At 40.4% G+C, this 19,779-nt stretch overlaps 1 protein-coding gene across 2 annotated transcripts in view; it reads left to right on the plus strand.

Annotated features, from left to right (window-relative positions):
- The window catches only part of kdm6bb (lysine (K)-specific demethylase 6B, b), a 36,630-nt gene that overhangs the window by 7,409 nt on the left and 9,442 nt on the right, over window positions 1-19,779 (plus strand). Inside the window, exons 3-17 of one of the 2 annotated variants that reach the window (XM_042499338.2) lie at window positions 1,233-1,271; window positions 2,806-2,929; window positions 6,255-6,311; window positions 6,573-6,792; window positions 7,915-8,148; window positions 8,281-8,436; window positions 8,533-8,817; window positions 10,669-13,235; window positions 14,015-14,141; window positions 15,393-15,498; window positions 16,697-16,902; window positions 18,771-18,946; window positions 19,026-19,094; window positions 19,180-19,328; window positions 19,417-19,531. In XM_042499338.2, the coding sequence (XP_042355272.2) occupies window positions 2,811-2,929; window positions 6,255-6,311; window positions 6,573-6,792; window positions 7,915-8,148; window positions 8,281-8,436; window positions 8,533-8,817; window positions 10,669-13,235; window positions 14,015-14,141; window positions 15,393-15,498; window positions 16,697-16,902; window positions 18,771-18,946; window positions 19,026-19,094; window positions 19,180-19,328; window positions 19,417-19,531 (4,586 nt within the window). In that variant the 5' untranslated portion in view covers window positions 1,233-1,271; window positions 2,806-2,810. The remainder of the gene's footprint in view (window positions 1-1,232; window positions 1,272-2,805; window positions 2,930-6,254; window positions 6,312-6,572; window positions 6,793-7,914; window positions 8,149-8,280; window positions 8,437-8,532; window positions 8,818-10,668; window positions 13,236-14,014; window positions 14,142-15,392; window positions 15,499-16,696; window positions 16,903-18,770; window positions 18,947-19,025; window positions 19,095-19,179; window positions 19,329-19,416; window positions 19,532-19,779) is intronic. The other variant, XM_088088519.1, reaches the window with a different exon arrangement.

A 19,779-nucleotide genomic window follows, 5' to 3' on the forward strand; every position in this document is an offset into this window, starting at 1 on the left:
AAGCTGGTCTCCCAAAAAGCAGATTTTAGCAGAGCAGGAGGTGATGTGAGGATTAGTGTGGATAACCAGACGTGCTGTGTCCATTGTACAGCTTTATTTAGCAACTGGTGGTATACAAACAGCGCATGTTAGGATAAAAGCATGTAGTCTTGATTTATCTTAGCAGTGAGCGTTTTGTATACATAAAGGTCTTTTGTGTCCTCTTTCAACTCTGAAAATAAATTGACTCTAAAAAGCCTAGAGCCACAGCAGTCTGGCTCCAGTTGCTCTAGCAACTGGGAGGAAATGGACCCTTGAAGAGGCTGCTCACCCAGCGCTCACTGAGAGGTTATTACACACCACGAACAAACCTGTATGGCACATACATGTAAAAGGTGCCGCAAAGGAAATAGTAAAAAGTAGCAGTTCGTCATCGTATTTATAAATAGCTGTGGGAAATGCACACAGAGGTGCAGCCTGTCAGAGGTGCAGTGATGCTCTGTCCAGCATGCATAGTTGATCTTTTACAAGGTCATTTCAACACAGAGTACTGATTGTTGAAGTGTTTGCAGAAACATGAAGACTTCTTTTCTGCCCCATGGTAAAAAAATGACTATATTCAACAGCTCTAGTAGAAAAATATGCAGAGTAGGCAGAGGAGGCTAAGGATTAGGGATTGTGATTAGACAGTAAGTGAAGAACTTGAAATTCTGGTGAGACACAAGCAGCCAAACACCTAACCCATCGAGCTCGCAGCACCTCTGGAAGTTGATGCAAATGAAGCGCACTGAACCAGCAGCTGAGGATGAACTGTGAGTCTGGGTGGAAGATGGGTGCTGGTGATCTGAGTTCTGTCAGAGAAGAAAATAATCACAAGCTTTTACTGTAAACTGATAAAAACACTACAGCAGCCCAGCCTGTTTTGTTTTTTTCTTCTGCTTTCCTTTGTTCGTAAAGTGATGTTGCCATGGCCTTTTGTCTTAATGCCATGCTTTTTTTTCTTGGATAGCCACTGGCTGTGGTGTCTGCTGTGCAGCGGTGATTAGAGAGAAGCTGAATGCACAATGCAGCTCTGGCTAACTCATGATAGGACCGCTGAACAGATACAGTTTTGCAGAAAACACAGCATGAGTTGAAAAAAAATGTATTAAAGATACACAGAATGACATTTATATTGAGGATGTAAATCACACACCAAAAGGGGTCAGCCAGAACAAAAGCAATGATTCACATTTATGTTTCTGTGATCTCAGGTGTGAAGTGGAGGGCCTCCCAAACACAGACCAAGACTGGTAACTACAATTTCTGTCTCTGTACTTTGTGTGTGTGTGAATGGCTGTTTAAATGCAGACATGTATAACCACTGAAGCACTTTCTAGTATCACAGTCGTACATTAAAGCAGTCATTTGAAGATGTAGATTGTTATCAGCTGTATTATGTGTGAAAACAAAGCTCAGCAGTTATTGCAGATGTTCAGAATGTGTCATCAAACCCCCTAAATATATCCATGTGTGAGTTGCTGAGTGTAGTGTTTTGTAGTGTTCACCGGCTACTATAGTTTGAGATTTCTTAACTTCATACCAACATAAAATATTAATTATTATTATAATTTTCGTACAAATAAATTTTACGATACTATCCTTTTAGGAAACGCAGCAATGGCCTAGAGAAAACAACCACTTTCCATGTCACTCTCCCGAATGTAAACATAATGACAGGTCTAAAAAAAAAAAACACCTGCATTTGGTGGCCAAAAAGCTGCTTGAAATGCAGCAATGACTCGCTAAAATACAACTGCTTCTATGACGCTGTCCCAGTAGGAAACACTGCGATGTCTTGGTTAAAAAACAACTGCATTTCACGGCTGTATCCCTGGTTGAAAAAACTGATGAGTCTGAAAAAAGTCAGCTCATGTACTATACATACACCTATATATACACCACTTTAGAAAAGTTGATATGATTCATATGAAACATAGAAATGTAATGAATCTGTGGTTTGCAGAAATGAACAGTGCTGCTTTTTTATTCTGGGGATGAGGCTGTTAGTACAGGACTCCCCAGCTAGCAGAGAACGTTCCCACAACATTGGCTAGCATTACCTACAATTTACAATAATGTTTTGAAAAAAACACTTTAATTTAAAGCTCAAAGAAGGATGTTTATCATTTCAAATTATGTCCCTTTAAGGTTAAATGCTGACTGAGACACAATGTTAAAACTGCAACTTTCGGAGGATGTTCTGGTGATGTTGAGAGGTGACAGATCGTAGATGTTCTTTGATAAAACATTCCCACAATGTTACATGAGAACAAAGGAAAAACATTTTCAAAGCAACGTTCAGAAGATGTTAGAGGCCTGAGGTTAAAGACCCTTTTTAAAAAAATTAATGTAATGTGATATGTTAACAAACACAAAAAAGAAAAAAGGATGTTTATACAGATTGGTAGCTTAATTTTAAGAACATTTTGGGAACTAAAAGAAAATGCTGAAATGAATGTCCATCATTGCCCGCTGAAAACATTACTAAAACATTGCATCGGTTGCATTCTCAGAATGTTTTTAGAACCAAAATTGCCAGCTGGGTCTTTCTGTAGGCCTTTTTCAAAAAATGAACAAGGAAGTAGAGCAGTCTCCTGATAAAGCATCAAGGAACTGAAGCTTCAGTGCAGACTGCTGGTTGCCATTGCTTAGATTCTTTTGGTTGAAACTGGTAGCACTTCCATACTGCGTTTTATGTATTCAGATGGTTTTTTTTAAAAATGAGATTTCATATTGATTTAGTTTTTAACTTATTTATTTATTATTTATCATCTGTGTTTCCAGGCTGCATGTATCACCCAGCAGAGCTGTACTCTGGCCGTAACACATGGGACTCCTATCCGGCTGGAGGACCTAACAGAGGACAATGGGCTCCTGTAAACGGTCACCCCTGGAGCCACACAGAAAGGTCAACAGCACCATCACAACACTCACACATATTCTTTCTGTAGTGTTATCTTTATATTCTAAAAGAATAGTAGTGCAATACACTGGATTGTGCTTAGTGCAGTGGATATAGCATCTAATGTATTAATTGTACTGTGTACTTTTTTATTTTTTAACTGGTCATGCTTTATGACCTTTAGATGTCAACGTCAACCAAGACTTCCAATAAAACCACAGTAATGCTGCTTGTCATTCAAAGTCGGAGGATAGAATTTCCCACTTGAAATTTTCGGCTTCTGACTTCCAAGCGCACAACCAGGTGCACAACACCAAACGTAAAGAAAAAACATGACAGACAGTGATGAACTGGTGTTCCCGTGTCTATTTGTAAAACGGGAAGACTCTAATGTTTGTGTGATGATAACACTGAATGGCTGTCATTACTGATATTCCAAATCGCACACTCTTCACCGATCCAGCGACATAAATATAGCCTACGTTAGCCTACTTGTTAACTGTGCTCCAGTCTAGCTACACGGGTAGGTAATCAGCAAAAGTCAGTAAATGTAGATTTCCTAATTTTATCACATTTTCCTTTTAGTTTTTGGCATTTTTAAATTTGTCACCACTTTCCAGATTAACTTTTGTACAGAGAAAATCGGGCTTGGAGATTGTTTACCATAACCAGCTACCTAATAACATTGGTGACATATTTTGACATCAGTTTACATGCAGAACAGGATTTACTATATGATAGTAGATGTACAGTATCATATAAATAAAATACGTGCAAATATACTTGACATTGCCTTTTAGTTGATTTCTTACCATTTACAATGTGTGCCTCCGTGGCCTCCATTGATGCTACCATTGTCGTTTGACGTCAGAGCGCTGAAGTCGGGGTAGGGTCTGGCAATGTACACGATACATACCGTTACCGTGATATGAGACCACATACCGTCTGAGATTTTGGATATCGTCATGATATGTGTTGTCTTTTCCTGATTTTTAAAGGCTGCAGTAGAGTAAAGTGATGTAATTTTCTAAACTTATCAGACTGTTCTACTTGTTCTAATACTTGCCTTCACCCACTTAAGTCATTAAATCCACATTACTGATGATAATCAAAAATCTCTTTGTCTAAATATTTTGTTTAAGCAAAAATAGTCATCCCTAAAATATTGTCACAGTATCAGTATCTACATATTTCGTCATCTCATGACATTTGATTTTGTTGCCCAGTCCAGCATTAATGAAGCTTTTGAGGAGATTTAAAATATAGCGATATATACCGTGTACTGTGATATGGCCCACAAATAGCATGATATTATTTCAAGGCAACACCGCCCAGTGTTAGTCAGGGTTCATAATTTGCCCCAAGTTCACAAGTAGGAACTCCAACTGTCAGTGGCGTTCCATTTAACTTTTTCTAGTAGGAGGTCGAAATATTGTGACTTCTGGGTTGTTTGGAAGTCAGTATAAGCTTCACAGAAGTCAAAGGGGACATTGTTGGCTGTTTAGAAAGCAGATACAATAGAAATGCCTTCAACACCTACAGTGTTGGGGGAAAAAATGTCCGGAGCCTCCCTGACAATGATTTAAGCTCAGTGGGAGTGGATAGTGGCACTACTCGAGGCTTGACCTTCCCCCAGCAAGGGTCACTCCAGCAGGTGGGACTTCAGCCTTTGTTGTCTGGGTTGATTCAAGCTAAGCACCACTTTAAGAGACTGACTGATTAACTGAAGCTGTGATGAGCATATTCATGAACAGCTCTTACTCTGGCTGCAGCTGTGAGCTGGAGCCCATCTGCAGTCGAAACAAGTCGGACTCTGCTGAATGAAACTACAAGTTGTTCAGCCGAGAGAAGCCTCAGTCTGACTATTGAACGGCAGCAGCTGAGCGTCACTCTGATTAACATGATTGTGTTTGTAGACATGTGGTTGTGGTGACTGTAATAGTGATAATTGTGACTCTGATGAGGATGTACAATATATCAGTAAAATATAAACAGTAAATTATATTTGAAAAAAAAGCAGCTCTTAGCATAGCCAGGTATAGCCACCATAGACAGGTTTTCCACTGAGCAACATACAGTGCTGTTGGTTGGTTTTTAAAAGAAAAAAATGGGATCAAATCCAGTTGAGAAACAGCACCACAATTTTCGTTTCAAGGCCAAACTAAAGACTTAGTTATGCATGGTTTTGATTTAAAGGAATACTTCACCTGAAAAAAATGACCATTTGTATATCACATACTCACCGCGTTACCTTGAATTTGTTTGTAAAACATTGTTTTTCTCGCATGCCTCCACAGTGAACAAAGCATCCAAAAAAAGTAAACATTCTTCGTGAATTGAAGTAATCAGGGTCCAAATTTAACAACAAGGAACTGTATCAAACCATCCGTTTAGAAACACTTTCAAAACGTTTTGAAGCAGAATAACCCAGGTTTCATTTATCCAGTTGTATGTTCAGTATTCAGTATAACACATACATCTTTGCTTAAACATTACAATATACACGTCTAACAGGGCAACTCAGGGCACTCTACTCGTAGTTGGAAGTGTTTCATATTTTGTTTTTTAAGCACACATGTTTGAGCATTTTACTCGATAAAGAAGGCTTAGAATATACTGCACAAGTTGTGTGAAAGTTTATAGACAGATTTTTTGATGTAGTTTTTTTTGTTGTTGTTTTTATTTGGACCCCATTTCATTTTTCCATTCATAAAGAGTTTTTGCATTTTTGGGATTCTTCTTTCATCGTGGAAGCACGCCAGAAAAAGAAAGTTTCCTTCATGAATTCCAGTTAATATGTTTTGAGTAATCGATATACAGATGGTAATTTTTTGCATTATTTTGTTTTTTTGCTTTTTACTCCTTCTTTTCTTTATTTTTCAATTTTAGGCCATTTCTTTTTAAGCTGCTCTTTACATGTTTTTGTAAGAAATCAAGCCAATTTTCTCAGGCTTAAAAGGTTAAAAAAGATCTTTATTAGCAAGTTAATGCAAATGAATTTCATAACAAGTGAGGTCAAAAAAGTCTTTTGTCACAAAAGTGGATATATTTAAATATTTTCCTCATGTGATATTAAAAAGACGTCACTAAAAGTCACTTAAAAAGAAGCGCACCATGTTGCAAAATTATCAGTCATCGATGGAACAACTTGACATTCAAAGAGCGAGCATATATACAAAGCAAATACTGGCAAAGAGAGAGTGATGGCCGGTTAACCTGGTTCAACCTGACTTTTATTTATGCTCTGTATTTTTTTTTTTTTTAACTCAGCTGAATTATTGCCTTGAGACGCTGCACATTTTCTCTATATTTCTGTTATTTGTTCCCACAGATGCCAAGGAGGGCGCAATCAATCACATCATCCACCATCAAATCGTCTTTATAATAGGTGAGTAAAACAGAATGAATATATGAGCAATTTTGCAAAAAAATTCAGTGTATTCTACTGAACCACTTGGATGAATAGAGTATGGATTTTTAAAACGGTTTAATAGAGCTACACAACTAAAGCAGCTTAACAGTCCACCATGAATATGAATATTTACCTCGTGCATCAAGTCATATTTGTGCCCGTCATGCTGAAATATCCTAATTTTGAATAAGTTTCCACATCTTGATACATGTTGGTAAGTTCAGTTGTTTTTCTCAGGGGGGAGAGGACACTCAGCCATGTCCAGGACAAGGGGATTTCTAAGGGGCACAGACAGCCTCTACGTCTCTGGGATAGCAAAGAGCAGCCGTTTGAGGCCCAGAACTGGCACCACAACTCCACACGCTCATTCCACAGCCGAGCTGACACCAACAGTGGCTACCTGACAGGACCAGGGGAGCGCTACACAAACTGGGACAACAATGTCAGCAACTCTGTGGTGAGCCCTGCAGATCTGGATTAGTTTTACTTTCAAAAGAGTTTGTATTCATCAACCAATCAGTCAGACTGTATTTGTATAGCACTTTTCATACAAACAAAACTACAAGACAAAGTGCTTCATACAAGAAAACCAGAAGTCCCCCCTACACACTCACACACGCATGCACGCACGCACGCACGCACGTGCACGTGCACACACACACACACACACACACACACACACACACACACACACACACACACACACATACAGATAAAAAAAAAAAAAGCAAGACTTTCTAATTGATGAAAGCACTAAAATAAGAGTACTAGAGTACTACTGGGAACTGAGGAAACGCTACCATAAGTGAGGAAACACCAGAGGCTAAAACCTATTTTTAAATCTTATTTAATTTAATTTAATTTTTTTTATCTTTGCCTTTATTCATTTTGCTGCTCTCACTCTATTTATCTGTACCCTGTCCTCCTTATGTCCTGTTCTTTCCACCTTTTTACGTTTTAATTGATTTACTTGTTCATCTACATATCTCTCATTCATCTGTTTTTCATATCAGTTTTAACCCCACCAATGTGATGTTGTCTTGTTATATTACTTCTTATATTATTTTTATCATCCTTTATTCATTTATTATTATATTTTCCAAACCTTTTTTCATTTAGTACTTTAACTGCCTTTTTTGATATCTGCCTGTTTTAATTACTTTTATTCCTTTTATTTGCTTTATTCTTGTTGACCTTTTGTATACGCATCTTGTTTTTGCCTTTTTGTTTGACTTTTCTAGACCTTTATCTGTTTTGTATGTTTGTTGATTTTATTGTATTAGTCCCTGAGTTCCTGCCTTTGTTTTGTCTGTCAAACAGTTTTTAAAGGTGCTATATAGATAAAGTTGTTATTACTATTATAGATACAAAACAATAATTTTAACTCTCTAAATAGTTGATAAAAGGTAAATGAAAGGATAACAGCACAAAGTATGATAATAGATTTAAAAAATACAAAATAGTAAAATGATATACCATTTAGTAAAACAGACTAAAATGTTTGCTTTTGAAAATAAAATTGTCGATGGAACTAGAAGTGTGACTCTTTTATGTCCTTTTTTTCTTTTTTGACTGTAAGCGAGGGGGTCCTCGTCTGCATCGCAACAGCAGAGACCTCCAATCCCCAATGGAACGCTGGGCCCCCTCAGACTGCCGCAGGAGCTTCCCCGATAGAATGATGAACAACAAAGCAGGAGCATGGAAAAGGCCGGTCCTCCACCAGCGGCGAGAGCAACTGCACCAGCAAAGTCCACCTCCACTCTCTAGGGAAGAGTGTCCAGCCAAGAGAAGAAGAGACTCTGGCCCTGAACAGGTAAACTTTGTTGACTTTTGTTCCTTTGTTACATACAGTCGCTTATCTGGCCTGTTCATTTCTGTGCAATAGCACCACCCGTTGGTAAAACCCCCATCAATTGTGCCATGATATTTATACTTCTCTGTTCAGTCATCTCATCCTGGATCAAGGCATTTACCTTTAGTTGCCCACGCCCCATCCCCACCTCGCCACCATCGCTGTAGCCAAGACGACTGGAAGCCTCTTAATGACAGGGCGGGTCATATCCACCACTCTGACCACAGGACCTCAACAACACAGCAACAGGTAAGCTTCTATAATCAGTATTTAAAAATTAAACAGAAAAAAAACAACAACATTTTGATCATCGTTGATTTCTACCATTGCTTCCAAACTTTGTAGGAGACCTCTAAACAGCGAGCTGGAGGGCATGGCTTCAGTAATAGTCACCTAGCGGCTCCAAACCAGAGTTGTGGCAGCAGACCACCACATCACGGAAGCAGGGGGAAGGTCGACCGGAAAATCTCGTCTTCACCAGCAGACCACACCCGTGTGCCTTACAGCCACCAAAACCATCATCACCACCATCAACGGCACACAGGCCACCCCAGGGCCCTACAGCACAACCCACCGCTACACACTATGGACGGAAAGGACTCACGGAGCCACCACCACAAACAAAGCACAGTGAGAATCATACATTTAAATAACACTTGGGTTTTTGCCCTCATTTTTCACTGGTTTAAGTTAAAAAGCCAAGACTTTTATCATGCACTCAATAGATAAATCTCTCTCACATTTTGGTCAGAACTGTGTTAAAATCTGTTAGTGAGCACTCTATAAAATAATCCATCCACCTGACAAGCGTGGCATATTGAGATGCAGATTAAACGGTATCATGTACCTTGGGATGGTCACAATAAGAGGCCACTCTAAAATGCAAAGTCTGATCAAACAACACAATTCCACAGATGTCACAATTTTTAAATGAATGTGCCATTGGCATGCTGACTGCAGAAGTGTCTACCAGAGTTTTTTTCAGGTTAATTTAATGTTCATTTCAGTGCCATTATCTGTCTTCACGCCATTTCTGCAAATTTGTCAGTCCATCTAATCTGTCTTGTGAACCAGCCTGTGACCTCCACATCCAGTGTCTTCACCTGTGAGATTGTGTGAGACCAGCCATCCAAACAGCTGATACAGCAATTGGTTGGCACAACAGAAGAATTTCTGCACAAACTGTCAGAAATAATCTCAGAGAAGCTCATCTCAGGGGCTAGTCTCAGACAATATTGCATGTGAAAACACTAGATTTAGAATTCCTGGGCTGGTGTGGTTACATGTGTTTTGCCGTTGTGTGGCTGGTTGGATGTACTGCCAAATTCTCAGGGATGCCAACGAGATCTGTTGCCCATGAACACTACTACAAGCTGTCTCCAAGTGGCTTTTTAGAATTTGGCAGCACAGCCAACCAGCCACACAACGGCAAAACACATGTAACCACACCAGCCCAGGAATTTTTTACAGTCTGTTAAGAAATCCTTTGTTTCCGCAAACCACTTGGATCAGCTGTCGAGGTTGCTGATCTTGCAAGTGAAGATGCTGGATATGGAAGTCACAGGCTAGTTAACCTGACAGGTTGGATGTAAAAATTCTCAAAAAAAGAAGATGGTAGTGAAAAGAACATAAGAGAAGAACATAGAGTAACTAAACCCTTAAACCACTTTTAAACCACTCTTAGTGATATTGTTGATTGATTCAGGTCCGACTCTTGACAACTATTATGATTATGAATATGCATAATGACTGCCCCCCAAAGGTTGAAACCTGGCTATTGCATTTGAATTTTGCTATTGGCTTATGCTGGTAGCAGGATTGTGCTTTCATTACCAACCCTTTCGCCACCCACTCACCAACTATTTCTCACACTCATGACTATTTTTTGTGTGTGTGGGGGGGGGGGCAGGAAGGGGCTGTGGTTTGAGAGGCAACACGGTTGCATGACTGGGCATGTCGTAACCCCCTCCCAGCTCTTTAAATTCACCAGCAACAGCTTTGGTGGGCATCCTTGCAGTCAGCATGCCAATGGCACGCCCCCTCAAAACTTGTGACATCTGTAGCATTGTGTTGTGTTGTGTTGTGATCAAACTGCACACCCAAAACACACCTGTTATTTGTTAGCATTCTGATATGCTACAGCACACCTGTCAGGTGGATGGACTATCCTGGAAAAGGAGAAGTGTTCACTAACATTGACTTGAACAAATTTGTGAACAAAATTTGAGAGAAATATTTCCATTGAATGCATAAAAAATTCTTTGATCTTTACACTAAACCTGGAAAATTGGAGCAAAAACAGAGGAAATTGCATTTGCCTACAGCATATATGTAATTAGAAAGCTCTTTACAGAAGTTTTTTTCAAACATTTCACCAAGCCTAAGTTGCTGCTATAATTATTAATTTCATTATAACAGTACATGTAATTAAGTGTCCTATCCCTGAACAACAGCCTAACAGTTGTAATGCTAACTCTGCAGGAACCTCAGCGAACTCATCAAAGAGGCACTTCAAGAGATCGAATCCTCTCCAGGTCATCTGGTGCAGACTCTCCTCCCTATCCGTCCCATCTCTGCAGTCCTAAAGATGGAGGTTCTACTGCCAGCAGTCCACGTGCTCCATCCAGTCCCTCTTCATACACAGCGGCCAGTGGCAGAAAGGATCCATTAATCATTCATCAGTGCAGCCCTGGCCTCATTGGACAGCAGAAACACCAGGGAAGCCCTAATAACACCCTGAGACTCACATCTCACACTGGTTTAAAATCCAGGTTTTTGGATGTCAAATATAGAAAGACCTCACAATCCCTCTGCTCTCGACAGTCCCCACACAGCAGGTCAAGAGCAAACAAGCCTGAGAAGGAGTTGGAGGAACACAAAAAGCCTGATAAAGTGATGAAAAAAGAGAGAGTGAGAAAGGGAGAAACTCAGAAGACAAACAGAAAGGGCGAAGAGAGAAAGAGGCGAAAGAAAAAAGAGGAAAAGAGGTTGGCTGAGAGAAAAAAGAAGAGGGATAAGGCAGCTAAGAGGGAGAGGAAGTTAAGTTTGAAAAGTAAAGTCACAGAAAATGAAACTTCCATCTCTACTTTTAACTCTTCCGACGAGGCCAGAATGAGTGCGAGTCTGTCCCCCAAGAATCAAGGCCAGTCACCACCCAAACACAAGCACAGAGAGAGGAGCGAACGACCAGAGAGGACACACTGGCCATCCACAAACACTCCTAATCCCAGCTGCACTTCACCTCAGCCATCCTCAAAATCTGAAAGTCGCAAAATGCCCAAGAACAGCATATCCCCAAAACTCCCTGTCAGGGAACAGCTAGTACAGTCTCCCCCCAGGGCCACCAGCGCCGACCAGACAACCAAGAGGCCCGCCATCGTCTCATTCCAGTCAGAGGAACAATCCAAGGCAAAGCCCGACGACACACTCCCCTCCCTTTTATTTAAAGCCTTAACACCTCTCAGTACAGCAAGTTCCATAAGCTTACAGCAGTCCATCCATGGCAAAGAAGGAGGGCAAGTAGGGGTCCTCAACGCTCCAGACCTACAGCCTGTGGCAGTGATTGGAAATTTGAGGGAAATGGGAGAAAACCTTGCAAATACTCCTCCTGTTCTCAGCTGGCAGGGCTCTCCAGTATCAACTCTGGGAGATGACGAAGAGGAGCTAGAAAAGGGAGTGATGAGTAGACCTGTCCTCCAGCCCAGCCCCACCCAGTGCTTTTCTCCTCCTCCTGTTGAAGGTGAGAGCATTGATGATATAAATAAGGAGCCTTGTATAGATACACCGGCTGATTATTCCCAAGATGGTGCGTCTGAACTCTGCAGTCTGCCGTGTGAAACAGAACAAGTTGCTGAGAAAGAAAAGGAAGAAGAGATGGAAGGCAGAGTGGAAGCCTCTGGCTCTCTTCTCCGTGAGCTTTGCCACCATAAAACAGGTTTGGACGATGTCTTCAAGAGCTTGGCCACCTTTCTCGGAGGCCAGAGGGTCACATGTCGAGGCGGTCCATTTGGGGGGCCTCCTGCTGGCACCACCAGAGGAGTGAAGTACTCGTCATCTCTCGAATTGGGGCCAGAGATTCATGAGCATCAGGATTTTTCACCCAAATCAGATCCCACAGCATATTCCAAACTTGGTAATCAGTCATCAACTCACACCACCTCAGACACACTTTTGAAATCCCACAATCCCACACAGTCTGTCATGGACACCCCAGTGCAGAAGAAGCACGAAGACTCTGAGAACGACATGAAAGAGAAAGAACTGGATAAAGATATGGAGAACTGTTCTGAGAGAACGGAGTCGTCTCTTTTGGAAGGGTCACTGAGCGCAAAGCTGAGTGTGACCACGACACACACAGGCTCTTTCACTGGCCTCATTACTGTCTCCACCAAGGAGGGGAGAGGACACAGTGAAGAGACAGCATGCATAGGGACAGACAGAAAGAGGAAACGAAAGGCTGATGATGGAGGGCGAGAGGGAGAGATCAAAATTCAGATCAAGGCAGAAAAAAGCAGTGTCATCTGTTCGAAAAATAAAGAGGATTTGGAAGAAAGGGCATCCTCAGTGCTCGTCATCTCCAGAAAGTCACCCAAACCTCGCAAGGATAGTGCGAAGAGCCAGATTCCTCAGGAAAATCAAACCCCACATGGCAAACAAATCCATACAGACAAAGCAGACCCAGGGAATGCTGAGGTAAAGACCGTAACAAAGAAGAAGGAAGATGTCAATGAATCAGAAAATAAGATATCCTCTGCTGCGGGAAACACAAATACCAAGACCTCAGTCTCAGCGTCAACTGTAACAATCAGCACACCCAAATCATGTGTGTCCACACCAGCAAGTAAACCTCCCAGCTCATCAGCGCCAGTTGACCCGCTGAAGCTGAAAGCATTGTCCATGGGTTTATCTAAGGAGCTAAAGATCATCTTGATTAAAGTGGAGAATGCTGGAAGACAAACATTCCACATATCTGAGGTGGAGGAGCAAAGAATCCCTCTGTCCAAGATCAGCATCGAAAACTCGGGGGCTCAAGTGGTCAGATCCTGCAAGTGAGTACTCAGATAAATATGCTCCCAATCAAAGCATGTCATTAGTCTACGCTGATAAGACAAAATATTGTAACCACTGGCTTTTGAAGTGAACAGCATTGATCATTAAGTTATAATGCCATGTTCTGATGGGAAACCTTGGGTCCTGGATGCCACTTGAAATGCAATGTCCGTCCAAACGCTGTTGCAGACAAAGTACCCACCGTCATTGCAATGGCACTCCCCTGTGGCAGTGACCCCCCCAATAAAATGCACCCTGTCACACAGCAAAAACTGTTCAGAAATGGCCCGAGAAACGTGACAAAGAGCTCAACCTGGCCTCCACACTCACGTACCCCCATTGCTGACCTTACAAGACCTCTGGGGAGTTTCCTTTAGTGTCTGGTGCCAACACGTCCTGCAGCAGTTGATCAGTTCAGGATCAGGGGATTTTAGAGGCAAGGTCAATGCATTGAGGTCACATTCTTCGAGCCATTTCTGAGTAGTTTTTATGGTGTTGCATGGTACATTGGGACATGCCATTGCCACGGGGGGTGTAATTGGTCAACAACAGTGTTTGGAGGGGTGGAGTTGTCCACGGGCATCCATGTCTATTCCGGGACCCAAGGTTTCCCAGCAAAACCTTGCATTTTAACAGTGTTGTGAATGACACTGATAATTTAATCTGTGTCATTCACACTTGTCATTAGTTTTTATGTTTTGGTCTGATTGGTGTGTATTGGTTTAATATCTAAAGTGTTCGTGTTGATGATTTCCTATTTCCGTGTAATCTTTTCCAGGGGGACAAGGGTGAAGGGAAAATTCAAGGAGTCGTTCCTGCTTTCCACCCTCTCTGTGAAACCAAACATTGCAACAGAGATCCCCATTCCTCGAGAAAAGCTCAACCCTCCTACACCAAGCATCTATGTGAGTCCACACACATGATCCAGCCTAGCAACGAAGTACAGAATCCTAAAACATGTTTTGCAATGGCAAAACCATGCTAGCAGCATGGTTCTAGGGAAGGCGATTTCGGCCTGTCGGTCAGCTGGTGAGTCAGTCCACCACTTTCCTCCAAACAAATATCTTATTAGCTGTCTGAAAGATCGGCGTAACAGACAGTCATGTTTTCTTTAGGATGAATTGTAATAATCTCAGGGATCCTTTAACTTTTCATCTTCTGCGAAAATGTCCAGTGGTCTTTTATGCACAAATATGCACAAAAGTTATGACATCCTAATCAACCTTTGTTGTACTTAATGTTTTAAGTTACAGTTCATCCCCAAATCAAAAACACACCTTTTTCCTCTTACCTATAGCGGTCTGTGGTGCTCAAAAGCTACAAAAAGCACACCAATTTTTTTTTTTTTTTTTTTTTTCAAAAACTCAAGTGTCAAACAGTAATGTCTGTAGGTGAGCTAGCAGTAGATTCACTCTTCCTTTTGCACGATTATACAATTTGGTAAAAAGAAAATAGTTTACACATGAAACCGCTTACAACAAGGTCTGTGGATTATATTGATGAAGTGGGTCATGATTTCTTGAAAGAGGCATTGCTGTTGAGTTTTTCCTAATATTTTTTGCCCCCTTTGACCACCATAAGCTGAATGTCATTTAATTTCGTTATGTTTGAGAGAAGTCAGACATCTCTGTAGCCAAAATCTCCAACATTTGGCAATTCAAGCAAAAACTATCTAGATGGATAAATAGCACAACAGGTAAGAGGAAAATTCTGTATTTTTGATTTGGGGGTGAATAGTCCCTTTAAGGCCAATTAGCAAATGTTAGCATACTGATGCACTACACTAAGATGGTGAACATTAAAAAAAACATATATCGTCAGCATGCTAGCACTGTCATTGTGAACATGTTAGCATGCTGATGTAAGCATTAGCTTTGCCTTAGTACAGCTTATGAGCTTAGTATGGCTATTGACTCTTAGACTCGTATTAACAAATCATCTGTATATTGTACCTTAAGTCTTTAAAATCATTTAAAATCTCTTGAATTATACTTTGGATTGTTTTCTGGATAGCAGCAGCGTGAGCTGTCCTTTTATACCTTGTTTCAAGGCATCATGTTGCCAACCTACTTTCAGTATTTTTCATTTGTTTTCAAGACTAATTAATTCCCTTACTGTGTTCAAATATTCACAACAATTCTGCGTTACTCCTGCAGTTGGAGAGCAAAAGAGACGCCTTCTCTCCTGTTCTGCTTCAGTTCTGCACTGATCCCAAAAATGCAGTTACTGTCATCAGAGGCCTTGCTGGCTCCCTCCGCCTAAGTAAGTCTATACACCGCACTAAGTACCGTTCATTTACCCCACTCAGTGTTGTCAGATTGATAGTGTCAAACTATCGTGCCAGAAGCTCAAAATTATCGTATGTTGAGAAAAATTATCGTACACCATTCACAATCTGGTGAACAAATAGGTTAAGTTTAGAACTTTAGTAAACACGTATTTAAACGACTTTTTGACACATCTACAAATCTTCCCATACCCACTGCCTCAGAGACAAGCTATTTCTCAGTCTACATTCTCAGCCTTCTCATTCTGGTGCTGGCGCCCAAGTGTTTATGAAAACAAACGACGGTGGTCAGTGCTCGGCAAATGTGACCCGAACATGGCCTACAACGAACATGATTGGCTGTAAGGAGATCATGTGAGAAGTGATGCATATACACAGATGTAGGAGCCAGGAAATTACTTAAAATGAGACGTGTAACCTAAACTAAGTGCTTATTGTAAGTGTCACAGTGGTCAAATTATCGTACATTACGGCAATTTTTGAATAATTGATCGTACATTGTACAGAGGGCAAAATTATCGTACAAATATGATAATTATGGCATATCAGGCAACACTGACCCCACTTTAATCACTCTATTTGGGCCAACAGAACTGATCATATTTGTTTCATATTATTTAGGACCTTTTGTTAATTGTTTTGAAAAAATTGTCATGCAAGGAGATGGTAACGAGAGATAAAAAAGGAAGGAGGCAATTATTTTTCACATGTAAATGTATATATGATAAATCTGTGGGGTTTATTTTATATGTTTATGTATGTTTTCACATGTTGAATAATTTTTAAAATGGACTTTCTTTATGGATGCTGCATCTCACAATCATTGTGAGAACAATCTGCAATTACAGTGTTGCATTCTCACAGTCACATTACAGCAGTGTCTGTGATCCATGTTTGAGTACAGACCTGATGTGCTCCACCATGATGTGACGGTTCGGCCTTAGCTCAGCTGTGTTTTTACAATTATCCGATCTAAAGGAACTACTTTAATTTGTATTCCTAAATGTTTTTTTCTGTCATACCTATGAAACGTTTTGAGCTAAGAGTCATGGATTAAATTAATTAATACAGCATAGGATGAAAATTGTAAAAACATAAAAATGACATGTTTGGACATTCATTTTTTTGGTGAAATTTATTTATCTTCTCTCTGCTCTTCATTCCTCATGTGAGACCTTGGTCTGTTCTCCACCAAATCTCTGGTGGAGGCCAATGCAGAGCATGCGGTGGAAGTGAGGACTCAGGTTCAGCAGCCCGCAGATGAGAACTGGGACCACAATGGTTCGGCGCAGACGTGGCCCTGCGAGAGCAGCCGCTCGCACACCACCATTGCCAAATACGCCCAGTACCAGGCCTCCAGCTTCCAGGAGAGCCTGCAGGTAGACATTTTCCTGCATGGCAAACACATGTACACACGTGCACACAGATTGTTCCATGTTAAGTGGATGAGAAGAAGAGAAGAGAATGGCACGAGCGTAGGGCAGGTGTGTGCATTTGATTTTTGCATAACCAGGTAGTCAAGTTTTGCTGAAAATCCATGTGTTTGGAAAGCACTGAGCATATGACTGGATACATGAGATCTGGATTATACTGCACAGGTTGCGTTAGAGTTTGTAAATGGATGTTTTTATTATAGTTTAACCATTGTCAGTTCCAGCACTTGATTGCTTCAGTTCTTAAAAAATTATTGCCATTTTTTGGATTTTTTCTGTATTGAAAATGTTACTTAAGTAAAAGTCTGTAAGTACAATTAGGAAATTGCATTTAAGTATTAAAAGTAAAAATATTCAATGCAGAAAATTTAAAATAATTTTAATAAATTTAAACAATCAGAACAGTTTAGAGAAAAAAGCAGCAAGTCTGCATATTTCAGAAGTTGAAAGAGTGAAATGTTTTTGCATGAAAAATGACTATTAAAATAGTTGCTGGTTCATTGTCTAATCTATCAACTAATAGTTTCAGTTGCATTCGTGTATTTTTATATTGTTTGTTTGCAAAAGTTATTAAATAATACTTAAGGATTAAAAAGTGCATATTTCCTTCTAACATGGAGTAGAATTATAAAGTGGTTTGACATTAAAGTGCTCAAGTGAAGTAAAAGTGCCTCAAAATGAAAAATGTTCTTAGTTACACTGCACCACAGAATATAGAGGTATGAGAGAAAAACAAGGTTATCTTGAAAGAATCAAGCTGACATGCGAGTAACTGAAATAGTCATTAAAATGGTCATTTTGTGGTTAAAGTATTCCTTTAAAGCTTCTGGAAACAAGGCTTGAATTAGTAAGAATGCACATATTATATCAAAGTTGAGTGTCTCATTAATTATCTGCAAAAATCAGAGTGAAAATAAATGTTTCCAACTATTTGAAAACTGAGTTCCAAAGAGCTCGTTTTGGGGATAACAGCATTTGTCTCGACTGTGTAGGCATGGCAGATCACGTTTTGATTGACACCTCCTTGGATTCCATCTTTGTCAACTGTCTCTTATCTCCATGACAACCATGGAGCAAAGTAGAGTCGACGTGGTACAGCCCTATCTGTTCTAGCTCTCTGGCTGCGGTCGTTAATCCAGTCTGACGCTCTACACTAAAATGTTGTTTGAAGCCACGGAGAGTTCTATCTTTCCATAAATTAATAAACGGTTAAGTTTATCACACATTCATTCTGTCTGGCACTATGACCCTCCCAGAGTGCAGCGTTCTGGATAACCGAATGGTACATTCCAAAAGTGCTCTGAATTTACCAACAGTCCAATTTGTGCCAGAGTACGTTAAAGCACTCAGTGTTTCCAAACAGACCCTATTGAAAGGAGTGTTAAGGACTTTTAATTTGGCATTCTAGATAAGTATCAACCGACACGTGACTTTGAGCTTTTGATTGGCTTTATCCATATTTCATGATATGGATTGGGGATCAACACATTCAAATCAAACCAGCTTCAGTAAACTGTGAAACAATTAAAATGACAATATTTAAAATTTGTATTGAGGCTGATGTCTGATCATTTTTGGTGTTTTTTTTATTATGCATGTAAGACCCTAAATTACATATTAAGAACATTTTTGGTAATTTAGGTTCCCAAAGGCTATAATTGTACCGACTAATGAAATCCACCTGTGGTAGGCAAATAATGATCCATTTCACATAATCTTAGTCCAGGATTAAACTTGACAGAAACTATGTTATGATGTATTTATCTTTAACTTTTGGCCAACTTCTCAGCTAAGCTCATGTAGATGTGTTGCAGGAGGAGAAAGAGAGCGAGAATGAAGAGGAAGGAGAGAGGACAAAGTCTTCAGAAACATCAGCCGCCACCAAAGCTGCTCTGACATTAACCAACAAAGGCAGTGCTGCCTGGATGAAATCCAGTTCTGCAAGCATCCTCAGCAAAGCTCAAACTGTTCATGCTAACAGCACATCTGGGTGAGCAAAAAAAAAAACCCAAAATCTTATATGTCCCTTTGTCAACACTACTTAACTCAGACTTTGTTCTCTCCCACAGTTCAGAGCAGAAAACAGTTGGAAAGATCATAAAGTTTGGGACCAATATTGATCTCTCTGACCCTAAAAGGTGAGAGTATGTGGTTTCATTTGCCCATTAAACTGCACCCACAGAGGGTCTTTGTCGTTTCTCATTACCCGTGTTTTTTTCTAAGGTGGAAGCCCCAGCTGCAGGAACTGCTCAAGCTGCCAGCCTTCATGCGCGTGGAGTCCAGCAACAACATGCTCAGCCACGTCGGTCACACCATCCTGGGCATGAACACCGTCCAGCTCTACATGAAGGTGCCAGGCAGCCGCACACCAGGTCAGTGTGTGTCTGATAACACAGGTACAGACAACACTTGTAAATCTCTGACTTATGTTTAAAAAGACAGAATGAACTGTCTCATCAGGTCATCAAGAGAACAACAACTTCTGCTCAGTCAACATTAACATCGGGCCTGGTGACTGTGAGTGGTTCGCTGTCCACGAGCACTATTGGGAGGCTATCAACAGGTTCTGTGAGAAGTGAGTAAAGTACCTGTTTGATTTAAAGCCTTTGGGAACCCAAATCCCCCAAAACTTTCTTAATATGTAATTTAGGGTCTTACATGCATATTAAAAAGCATAAAAAATGATCAAGATTATCAAGCAAGTCTTCAACTAAAGACACATTATTTGTGCAGCACGCAGTGTTTGTGTATGTTGCGTTACTAACATTACACACATCGACACCAGGGAGTATGTGGAAAATGGGAAAACAATAAAATAATACA

The sequence above is a fragment of the Plectropomus leopardus genome, chromosome 15 (genome assembly GCF_026936395.1).
Source record: "Plectropomus leopardus strain MGB_pleo_1.0 chromosome 15, ASM2693639v1, whole genome shotgun sequence".
In the NCBI taxonomy this organism is placed as follows: domain Eukaryota; kingdom Metazoa; phylum Chordata; class Actinopteri; order Perciformes; family Serranidae; genus Plectropomus; species Plectropomus leopardus.